The 12,500-nt window shown below is 49.0% G+C and overlaps 1 protein-coding gene across 2 annotated transcripts in view; it reads right to left on the bottom strand.

Annotated features, from left to right (window-relative positions):
* LOC143274883 (equilibrative nucleoside transporter 4-like) overlaps positions 1–12,500 on the bottom strand; it is a 44,115-nt gene that overhangs the window by 1,231 nt on the left and 30,384 nt on the right. For both annotated transcript variants that reach the window (XM_076578858.1, XM_076578859.1), the window contains exons 6-9: positions 12,197–12,443; positions 11,191–11,378; positions 8,585–8,825; positions 1–3,614 (exon numbers count right to left, since the gene is read on the bottom strand). The exon at positions 1–3,614 is cut by the window's left edge and continues 1,231 nt beyond it. In XM_076578858.1, coding sequence (XP_076434973.1) covers positions 3,418–3,614; positions 8,585–8,825; positions 11,191–11,378; positions 12,197–12,443 — 873 coding nt within the window. In that variant the 3' untranslated portion in view covers positions 1–3,417. The remainder of the gene's footprint in view (positions 3,615–8,584; positions 8,826–11,190; positions 11,379–12,196; positions 12,444–12,500) is intronic.

Here is a 12,500-nt window from a genome sequence, read left to right as displayed (position 1 = left end):
TATTGTCAATGGAATCCCATACAGTAATTCAACAGAAACATGAAACAGGTTTGGGTGGTTGTTGTTTTTTTATGGCAATCGAAATCAGGTTTTCTTCTCTCTCTCTCTCTCTCTCTCTCTCTCTCTCTCTCTCTCTTTCTATGGAACATCACAGAGAGTTTGACAAACATAGGGAGGGGGAGCGGGGGGGGAATGTGGGGTGGGGGTGGATGGGGTGTGTGGGTCAGGGGAGTGGGGTGGAGAGAGTGGGGTGTGTGTGTATAGGATTGGAAATGTCCGACATGTCATCTACAGGTATTAAAAAATCAAGGGAGTTTCATACACAACAATGTCAATTCTTTTGACATATGTCAAATGTAGCTATCACTAGCTTATATATATATATATATATATCCACGTACACACACACTCACACACACGCGCGCGCGCAAGTGCACACACACATACAGCGACAGACCCCCCTTACACTCCACAAGCTGAACAAGGGCAAGGGATGACGCCACAGTGGCTTTATGTATTGGTGGTCATCTCTCTTGGTGTGTTACACAGGTTTCCTTACCAATTAGAAAACAGTTGTTTCTAAAGTAGGGTTCGTTAATTTTATTGTCTCTTGGTGCGTAACATATGCTTCCTTACTGATTAGAAAACAGTTGGTTTTTAATGTAGGATTCGTTAATTTCAATATCTCCTGGCGTGTTACATTCGCTTCCTTACTGATTATAGAACAGTTGTTGTTTTGTTTTTTTAAAGTAGGATTCATTCATTTTAACCCCTTAACTGCGGATCCACGTGAAACGAGATCAGAATGGCAAAAATCTTTATCGCTCCTGCGACTTCTTCTTGGTTCACTTTTTGGTGGTGTAACTGATTTTACTGAACACATGCAATAGTTCCTCCAAGAGGAATAAGTCCGAATAAAGAATGGTGACTGACATCGTGACCTGTAAGGTCTGTCTTATCTTAATGGGTTGACTGTTTTCCCTGACACGTATACCTGTCAGAAGCGGTCAAGAGGTTAAAATAAAACTTGTGGTAATAAGATAAATATATTTCCGTGTAATGTCCTGATATTCTGCTTCTTGTAAACAAATGTCAAACATAGTCCATATTCTTTAATATACCTTGCAAAAAATATTTGTTTTTCTTCTTTTTTTTTTAAAGGCTTTCTTTAATCTGTGATAAAGCCCAGAATCAGTCAAGCATCATTTTATACAGTCCACCATGCAAAAGCTTGCTTTTTTCTCTTTTCTTAATTTTTCAAACACAAATTCTATCGGTACTCTCTCCATCTATATGACAGCATAGGGTTGTCACACTGTCCTGAAGTCATGCACAACAGGGTCCTATCTATCTGTTAATCTAGTCTCGGTGCTGAAAGAATCCCCTCGAAATGATAAAGTAAAGCCTAAAAGTAATGCCGAAAATACTCTGCTTTCATCTTGAGAGTTCTTAAAGAATTAGATATTAAAGTTGACAAGGTAAATTTCGAAAATGCGCAGGTTATCACAGTTAGCGATTGAGCGATAATCCCTACTTCATTTGGGTGTGTGGGTGGGAGGGGGGTGGGGGGGTACTGACGAGACAGCAGGTTAAGTAACAGCGATACGTGAAACATGAGGGGGACATAAACAAAAACAAACAAAAGCACTGATGACGAGAAATACTGGATTGTATTGTATTGTATTGTATTGTATTGTATTGTATTGCATTGCATTGTTACATCACATTGTATTGTATTTGTATTGGATTGGTGTGGCATAGTATGGTATTGTGTGGCATATGGTATGGTATGGCATGGTATGGTATGGTATGTATTGCACGTCTTTTTTTGTCTTTTTCTTTTTTTTGTTGTTGTTGTAACAACAGATTTCTCTGTGATATATTCAGGCTGCTCTCCTTGGCGAGAGAGCGCAACAGACACAGTGTAGTGCTACTAATACTTGTATTACCTTATCTTCTGTCTGGAAGTGCATGCATGTGTTTTAACCCTTTCCTTGCCATAGGTTTCTTTTCTTAACGTATGCTAAGTGCATGTTGCACACGAGACCTCGATTCATAATCCCATCCGAATGACTAGCACCCGGACCACAACTGGAAGTCTAGTAGAGGTGGGGGGTATAAAATGTCCGATCCGTATATAGGACTCAAACCACTGCTCTAAATTTAGATGGACAGCTCATTGGCCAGGAAAGCTGAAGCCAACTGGTCGCCATACTAGGACTCGTATCCAGCTGTCAGTCCGTTTAGAAGTCGTCTGCTAACTGGTGTGTAGTTTCTGAACTGTAACCATGTATCTTCGATGAAATCATGTTCTGCTTGCGTTGGGTCTTGGTTGAAATCTGCCAATGGTTTATTTATTACAGGAAAACAGTGCAGTGACATGCAGCGCAAACTTGCTGTGGAGGTACACACACGGGAATGTCAGCTTAACAAACGCCGCGAGCAAGTGAAAAATTGTCGTGAAGCCAGTTGAGCACTCGGCTACATTATATGAAATTTACCGCTTCGCGCTATACTGACACGAGAAGCAAAATGGCTGATTTAAGACTTCCGCTGGCTTCAGTTAGCAAAGGGGCTCAAAAGAAAGCATGTGATCTCCACCTATTTTTAGGTCAATGGACTCAAACCCGAGGACACTCTCTTCCTAGTCGGGCACTTTACCACCAGGCCTTCGACCGCGCAGAACGCACACACACCCGCGCACAAATGCGAGCCAGCGCCATGTGAAGACCAAGCGCGTTCATCTGCATATGAACACTATCGAGCTAGCGCTTGCGAGCACACACACACACACACACACACACACACACACACACAGAGTGTTGCAAGCCATAGACAGGAAACTGTTGGATGGTGTGTTTTTTTGTTGTTGTTTTTGGAGGGGTGTGGGGTTGGGGGTTGCCTCCATGAAAAAATTGTTACTGTCATATGCTGCAAAACATCATCTGTGTGTGTGTGTGTGTGTGTGTGTGTGTGTGTGTGTGTGTGTGTGTGTGTGTGTGTTTTCATGTGTGTGTGTGTGTTCATATGTGTGTGTGTGCGCGCGCGCGCGCGTACGCGCTCGCGCGTGTTTGTGTGAAATAAGAAACGAAATTATTATTTAAACAAAAGAAAAGTTGTTTACAAAAATCATACCACAGAAAAAAAAGAAGAAAAAAAAAACAAACCCCAAAACAAACAACAGCTGGAAGAATGCATAAAACATCACGACATCATTTTCTTTGACTCGACCCTTCTCCTCCTTAAGAACTGGCTCACGGACAAGTTCGTCTTATAAAATAATAATAATAATAATAATAATAATAAATAAAATAAAATAAAATAAAATAAAACAAATCTTTCCACTGTGGTAAAACCACGAAAAAGTTAGAATTGAGACTCTTCTTCTTCAGATATGGGTCAGTATCATTTTCATCTTCACACGGGTGACGCTGTTGACAGGGGCAACACGTTTTCCGCGAGCGTCGCCGGTGACGTCATGGCGGTGACGTTGAAAGGGTTGAAGGTCGCGCAGGGGTCACCGGTGGACATGGGGTCAAGGAAATAGTCCAGCGCGTAGGCAGCCGCCGATCCTGTAGTGAGGCCCAGGCTGTAGGACAGCGTCATGATGTTGCCTGGCAACGAGAGAACAAAAACGATTGAAACCAAAAATAAAACAAAGCGTGTTGCGCTTATACACACACACACACACACACACACATATATATATATATATAGAGAGAGAGAGAGAGAGGAGTGGAGCCCTGCGGCGATGGAGAAGTGATAACGGGGACAGGCAGAGGATGCTGCTGGCAGTTCTAGTCACGACTCTGCACGCAGGCGGCTGTGGGGTGATGGTCGTCCGCTGTAGACTGGGGCAGATGCGGCGCCCGTATCCTCCCACAGTGTCAGAGCAGCCCATTTTAGGGACAGCACTGCTCTCCCCACATGGGAAAGGGGAGATAAAATGATCCCCAAACATAGCCTGCCTCACCTAGTACCTAGTAGGAAACCGCACCTACTTGGACATCCAACAATAGTGGTCGAAAACAGAAGAAAAGAACCAGGAGTCATGCCCTGACTCTGGGTGCCTGGAATGTTCGCACCCTCTTAGACAGAGACGACAGACCAGAAAGACGCACAGCGCTCATTGCTAGAATGCTTGATCGCTACCAGGTGGATGTAGCAGCCCTGAGCGAAACCAGGTTTGCGGGTGAAACCCAGCTGGAGGAAGTTGGAGGGGGCTACACCTTCTACTGTATTGGGAAGTCAGGTGGCACCCCAAGAACCTCAGGCGTGGGCTTTGCCATACGAACCAAACTTGCACGACAGCAAGTCATCAGCTGCTATGCCCCGACGATGACCAACCCTGATGACATCAAAGAAGCTTTCTACGAGGAGCTCAGCCGCACCATTTCAGCGGTAGACAGAAAGGACAGGCTGATCATCCTTGGGGATTTCAATGCCCGCGTCGGCGTGGACTTCTCCTCGTGGCCAAAAGTCCTAGGACAGCACGGCACTGGCAAGTGCAGCTCCAACGGACTGCTTTTGCTCTCGCTCTGCGCGCAGCATGGACTGACCATCACCAACACCCTCTTCCAACGAGCGGAAAAGTAGAAGAACACATGGATGCACCCCCGCTCCAAGCAATGGCACATGCTGGACAATGTGATTGTCCGGCAGAGGGACAGAGGTGATATTTCCATAACACGCTGCATGAGAGGAGCAGTCTGTTGGTCGGACCATCGCCTGGTACGCAGCAAGATGAACATCAGACTTGCACGCAAGCTCCAACCAGCCAGGCAGAAACCCCCAAGGAAGCTGAACATCCACCGCCTCCCTATCACCAAGGACGTGCTGCAGCAGCAAATCCAAGTAGCTCTCCAAGAAATTCCTGCATCGACTGATGTAGAAGAGGTATGGAGCACCTTTAGAGATGCTGTGTACACAGCAGCAGCTCACACACTCGGCTTTGTACAGAGGAGCCACAAAGACTGGTTTGACGAGAACGACTCTGGAATCTCCAAGCTCCTGAACACACTGCATATACGGCATCAGGATCACCTTTCCGATAAGGACTGCCAGAGGAAGGAGAACCAGTTCTTGCAAACCAAGCAACTTGTACAGAAGAGGCTGCGGGAGATGAAGAACACCTGGTGGGAGAGAAAGTCCGAAGAGCTTCAGTCCGCTGCTGATGCTCACGACATGAAGACCTTCCATGATGGTCTCCGAGCTGTGTATGGGCCGAGAGTCACAGGATCAACCCCTGTCCGAGCCTTGGACCAGACCACCCTCCTGACAGACTAGAAAGACATCATTGCCCACTGGGCAGAGCACTTCAACACCCTCCTCAACAGGGACTCGTCCGTATCAGACGAGGCAATTGCAGCCCTCCCACAGCTACCAGTCAGTGACTCGCTAGCTGCCCCTCCCACCAAGGTCGAGACCCAGAAGGCCCTGAAGCTGACAACGTCAGGAAAAGCACCAGGAGCGGATGGAATCCAGGCCGACATCTACAAGTATGGAGGCGAGGTGCTGAGAGACAAGCTGACCGCCCTGTTCCAGTCTATCTGGGAGAGAGGGGAGGTCCCGCAGGATTTCAAGGATGCTTCTATTGTCCACATGTACAAACGGAAGGGAGACAAAACATCCTGCGATAACCACCGTGGAATCTCTCTCCTCTGCATCGCCGGCAAGATCTTCGCCTGCATCATACTGAACAGACTGGTTGACCATGTCTCCAACACAGTCATCCCTGAAGCACAGTGCGGCTTCCGCTCAGGCAGGGGAACATGTGACATGGTGTTTGCCGTACGCCAGATGCAAGAGAAGTGCCGTGAGCATTACAAGGAGCTCCACATGGTCTTTGTAGACCTGACTAAGGCCTTCGACACTGTGAACCGCCGTGGTCTATGGAAGATCCTCCTAAAGTTCGGCTGCCCAGAGAGCCTAATCCAGCTGACTGCGTCTTTCCACGATCGCATGCAGGCGAGAGTACAGGAAAATACTGACATGTCGGATCCGTTCCCTGTGGTAAATGGAGTGAAGCAGGGCTGCGTCCTGGCACCCACACTGTTCTCCATTCTCTTCTCTGCCATGCTGATTGACGCCTTCCAAGACTGTGACCGGGGCATCTACATTCAGTTTCGCACAAATGGCAAACTTTTCAACTTGCGGCGACTCCACGCCAGGTCCAGGGTGTTTGAGGCACTGTTGAGAGAATTCCTCTTCGCTGATGACTGCGCGCTTGCTGCACACACCCATGAGGACATGCAGTTCATTATGGACAGGTTCTCAACCTCCTGCAGGCGCTTTGGACTCACCATCAGCCTCAGCAAGACCGAGTCCATGTACCGACCAGCTAGCTCACAGAACGCCAGTGCCTCCCCCCCCCCCCACCCCCCCATCTGCAATCAAGATCAATGACACAGAGATCAAGTCAGTCGGCAAGTTTTGCTACCTGGGCAGCACCCTATGCAGCAACGAAGCCCTTGATGCAGAAGTGACGCTGCGCATCGCCAAGGCCAGCTCCGCTTTTGGCAGACTCAACAACAGACTGTGGAACAACAAAGGCATCAGGCTCAGCACCAAGATGAAAACCTACAGAGCTGTTGTGCTGACCACCTTGTTGTACTGCTGTGAAACATGGACGATGTATCGCCGTCACATTCAACAACTTGAGCAGTTTAACCAGACATGCCTACGAATGATCCTCGGCATAAAGTGGCAAGACAGGGTCTCCAACCTCCAGGTCCTAGAGAGGAGCGGCCTGCTCACCATCGGAAACCTGCTGATCCAGTGCCAGCTACGCTGGACAGGACACGTTGTCCGCATGACAGACAGCAGGATCCCGAAGATGCTTTTGTATGGCCAGCTGAAGGAAGGCCACCGTGAACGTGGAAGACCCTGCAAGCGATTCAAGGACACCTTGAAGACAAACCTCAAAGCCTGTGACATAGACATCGCTTCCTGGGAAACTGATGTCCTTGACCGCTCTCGCTGGAGGATGTTGTGCTCTAGTGACATAAAGACGTTTGAAAACAAGAGAACGCTGGCCATTAAGGAGAAGCGTGAGCGAAGGAAGCAGGGCTCAACTTCTGGAGACGTTTTCCCTTGCAACACCTGTGAGAAGTGCTGCGCATCCAGAATCGGCCTCTTCTCACATATGAGTACACACACCGACAGATAAGCCTGCCTGCCTACTCATCCGTCGGATCGACGGGAGACTCCATCAACGCGTTCGCCTAGGAAGCGAGAGAATCTGAGCGCACTGGTTCGAATCACCGATATTTTCTCCCCCTCCACTAGACTTGAGTGGTGGTCTGGACGCTAGTCATTCGGAAAAAATCCACTTCGATAGGAAAAACAAATAAAACTGCACGCAGGAAAAAATACCCAAAAAATGGGTGGCGCTGCAGCGACGCGCTCTCCCGGGGGAGAGCAGCCCGAATTTCACACAGAGAAATCTGTTGTGATAAAAAGAAACACACACACACACACACACACACACACACACACACACACACACAGATATATATATATATATATATATATATATAGAGAGAGAGAGAGAGAGAGAGAGAGAGAGAGAGAGACGCAGACGCATTTGATTTATTCGTGAAGGCCACAGCCCTACATGAATGAGAGGCGATAACAAGATATGTAGACATTACCGTAACTGGAAATAAGTATTCAAATGGTTACACACAAAAAAAACTATAGAAAATAGGACAATACTATTTCTCTTAACTTAAAAGCTTTATACAAGTACATTGCGAGATTTCTGATAACACTGTCATCAGATGATGCCATCAATAAACACAAATTAAACAAACAGGGGCGTTCATAATATTTCTTTGAAATATATTTTACACGAATATTATGCAATACAGGAGAGAGAGAGAGAGAGAGAGAGATTCCCTGGGCACTGTTCTGACATTTAAAGGTTAAAAAGGTTTAAAATTGCAATAGCCTTTCACGACCATCGGGGTACACCCAACCACCACTACACACACACACACACACACACACACACACACACATACTCATCACTCCTCCACACACCCCACCCTACCTCCACCCCTACACGATGTCTCACCAACCCCTCCCTTGCCCCGCCCCCCGGCCCCCCGAACCCCCGACACACGCCCCACAACCCCCAACGCCCCCAACCTCCCACCAATCCACCACCCCTACACACACCCCCCACCAACACCACCCACCCCCACCCCCACACACCATCTCACAAACCCCAACCCTTCCACATACACCTTACCAACCTCCCCTTTCCCCCGATCCCCACCCCCACCCCACAACACACACCCCACCAACCCCTAATGCCCGCACACCCCACCAATCCACCACTCCTACACACACACCCCACCAACATCCTATACACACACCACATCAACAACTACCCCAACCCACCCACATCCACCCACATCCACACACATCCACACCGGCACACACACATACATGCACACACCCCACCAATACCCTTATCCCCGCCTTCGCCCACACACTCCCCCCACCCCCCACCCCCGCCTTCACCCTCCCCCGTGCCCCCCACCCCCACCCCCACCCCCACCCACCCATTCTCACTCACCGCAGATCTCTCGCTGCTCATCGGGCACGTGCGAGGGGGCCAGAATGATGGGCACGCTCCCGAAGTAGCCATTGGTCAGCCCCAGAATGAGGGAGAAGACGATTGGCCAGGCCTCGCCGGGGATGACGGGATAGCGGCGCGGCGTGGCACAGAACATGAGCAAGGGCACGCACAGCACGCGACAGAACGTGCACAGCACGAGGCGGGCACGTGACCAGTCGTAAGGTATGGAAGCCAGCACCTGTCAAAAAAAGAAGGTTAAAAAAAAGAAGCAATTTTAATTTGATTATGAGATCAAGCGACTATGAGGTCAAGGTCTCACATATCCTGGTGAATATTTATGGAATACTTTTTTTTTTATATCTGAACTCCAGTCTAAGTGTCTTCAAAATACCATGCACTGTGCATGTATTCACTCCCCCCCCCACCCCCCCCACCCAACCCCCTCCTTTTTTTGTTTTCTGTTCCTGAATTCCCCAAGACTAATTCATTCAATATCGTTATGCTGGCACGATGAAAATAAGCCAATTTTTGGTTGGTTATCCTTTTCCCTCAATGAAATGTTTTCAGTTCAATTCAATTCAGTTAAATCAGACAGACCCCCACCCCACCCCCCACCCTCTCTCTCTCTCCCCTCTCTCTCTCTTCCTCTGTGTGTGTGTGCGTGTGTGTGTACGCCCATAACTCTGTGTGTGTGTGTGTGTGTGTGCGCGCGCGCGTGCCCATAACTGTCTGTCTGTCTGGCTCTGTCCCTCTCTCTCTCTTTCTCTCTCTCTCTGTCCATAATTGTCTGTCTGTCTCTCTCTATTTCTCTGTCCCTCTCTGTGTCTCTCTCCCGTTACCCCCTCATGTTGATATCAGTATTTTGTGCCGGCCCCAGCCCTCAGAGGCCATGCCTCAACCCCTTCCCATGTGTGTCCTCAATGAACCTGAATCTGACACTGAACTTGTCAACCCACTCCACCACCACCCCGCCCACCACACCCACACTACCACCACTCCCACCCTAATATCAACCCTCATACACCCGCACCCACCACCACCGCCACCACCACCACCCTTACCTTCCTATCAACCCTCCCACTCCAACTCCTCCACACCACTACAACCACCACCATCACCAACACCCACACCTACCCACCCAATCCACCACCACCACCATCACCACCTCTACCCTCCTATCAACACTAACCCAACCAAACACTCAACACCACCACCACCACCACTACCACCCTCCCACATCCACACGCCACCGCCTTCACTCTGTGTGTGTGCGTGTGTGTGTACGCCCATAACTCTCAACCCTTCCACCCAACCACCACCAACCACCCTGACACCACCACAATCCACCCACACCCACCCAACCCACCACCTCTTTTCTTCTCTCTCTCTCTTTCTCTCTCACCTTTCCTACATGTGAGTGTTTGAGTGTGTGGCGTATGTAGGGAGGGATGAATTGGATTGGACGACGAAATGGAAAAAAAAGAAGAATAAACTGCATAAACACCAAACTGAAAGATAGATAGATAGATAAATATATAGATAGATAGACGCTTTATGGCGGGTGGGGTGAGGTGGGGAGGAAGTGAGCGGGGGGGGGGGGGGGGAGAGAATGGGATGGGGGGGGGGGGGGGGGCGCTGCACTGCTGACAGCATCATCACCAGCAGTCTTCATTTCTGGAGCTCGTGGGACTGGAAGCCTACGTTTCTCCAGAAAAGCTCTTCTTCAAGCATTAAAAAAAAGTGTCCAATTTTTCCGATCTCCCAGATCAACATAATTATGGGCAGACCTGCTTGTGCCTGAACCCCCTGCGTGTGTATACGCACGCAGAGGATCAATTACGCACGTTAAAGATCCTGTAATCCATGTCTGCGTTCGGTGGGTTATGGAAACAAGAACATACCCAGCATGCACACCCCCTTAAGCGGAGTATGGTTGCCTAAATAAATAAGCAAAACAATAAACAAAACGGTTTTACACGTAAAATGTTACATGTCTGTCTGAGTGTGTATGTGTGGTTGCCTGAAATCTCACTGAATGACACAGGAAACGAATGATGAGTGCCCAGTGGCAGCCGTCAGTCGGCTCTACCCAGGTAGGCAGCCTGTTGTGGAAAGCGCTTAGAGCTTGGTCTCCGACCGAGGATAGGCGCTACATCTTCTTCTTCTTCTTTGTTCGTGGGCTGCAACTCCCACGTTCACTCGTGTGTACACGAGCGTGCTTTTACGTGCATGACCGTTTTTAACCCGCCATGTAGGCAGCCATAGTCAGTTTTCGGGGGATGGGGGGGTGCATGCTGGGTATGTTCTTGTTTCCATAACCCACCGAACGCTGACATGGATGACAGAATCTTTAACGCGCGTATGTGATCTGATTGCATATACACACGAAGGGGGTTCAGGCGCTAGCAGGTCTGTACATGTGATGACCTGGGAGATCGAAAAAAATCTCCACCCTTCACCCACCAGGCGCCGTTTCCGAGATTCGAACCCGGGACCCTCATCAAAGTCCAACGCTTTAACCACTCGGCTATTGCATCCGTCAGGCGCTATATAAGTATCCATATCAATCAATCAACCAATCAATTGTCTGTCTCTCTCATCACCTTTCCGATGACGTCGCTGACGTTGAAGGTGGCCATCATGATGACGGGCATCCAGGTGCCCAGGCGGCAGCTGATGACCTGGGACTCGATGCCCGGGAAGAGGCAGAGCGTGACGAAGTAGGCCAGGCCTATGGCCAGCATGTAGGGCCACACACTGCGCGACACCTCGTACCGGGTCATCAGGCCCCCTGCACACGTGGGACACTGGCTTCACCACATGCTGCTGCTACTACTACGACGACGACGACTAATAATAATAATAATAACATTACTCAAACGACTACTACAACTACTACCACTACTAACGATAATGATCATGATAGTATTACTAAAACGACTACTACTACTACTACTCCTACCAAAATAGTATAATAGTATTAATAAAACGACGACTACTACTACTACGACAACGATGACGACGACGAAAAAGAAGAAAAACAACAAAAACGCCACCACCACCACCACCACAACAACAAAAACAACAATGATGACGATCATCATCATCATGAAAAGAAGAAGAATGATGAAGACGATTAAGATGATGATCATCATAATTATAACAATAATGATACTACAGCTACCACTACTACGACTACTGCTACCATTACTGCAACTGATTATGATGATGATGATGACGAATCTACGCACACACACACTCACACACACACACACACACACACACACACACACACACACACGCATGCACACACGCACACACACATATACGCACACGCCCTCACACACACACATGCACACGCACACACACATACACACACACACGTGCGCACGTACACACTCACACAAACACAAACACACACACACACACACACACACAAGGCGAAAGTTCAGGATATAGTAATGAGAGAGAGATAGATTGGGTGAGTGAGTGTGTGTGTGTGTGTGTGTGTGTGTGTGTGTGTGTGTGTGTGTGTGTGTGTGTATGTGTGTGTGTGTGTGAGAGAGAGAGAGAGACAGACAGACAGACAGACAGACAGACAACACCCACGCTTGATGGCGGGCCAGGTGAAGAACGTCACGCTGTAGTTCTGAGCGCTGCTGAAGGTGACGTCGGACGTCTCCGCCGTCAGGTGCGTCTCGTCGTCGGCCAGGATGGCCCCACTCTGCGCATGCGTCAGCTGCGCCTGGTCTTCCGGCTGGAAGGCGCGGTTGGTCTCGCTGGGGGTGGTGGCCGGGCTTTGCTGAATGACCAGGACCCCGTAGCGGGGTCCCCCTGCCTGGTCCTGAAGGTCCACCTGCCAGAACACAGGCTGCGCTTGAGGTTTGGGTATATATATGTATATGTGTGCATG

Source organism: Babylonia areolata, chromosome 29 (genome assembly GCF_041734735.1).
Source record: "Babylonia areolata isolate BAREFJ2019XMU chromosome 29, ASM4173473v1, whole genome shotgun sequence".
NCBI classification, from domain to species: Eukaryota; Metazoa; Mollusca; class Gastropoda; order Neogastropoda; family Buccinidae; genus Babylonia; species Babylonia areolata.
This window is presented reverse-complemented; position numbering and strand designations above follow the sequence as displayed.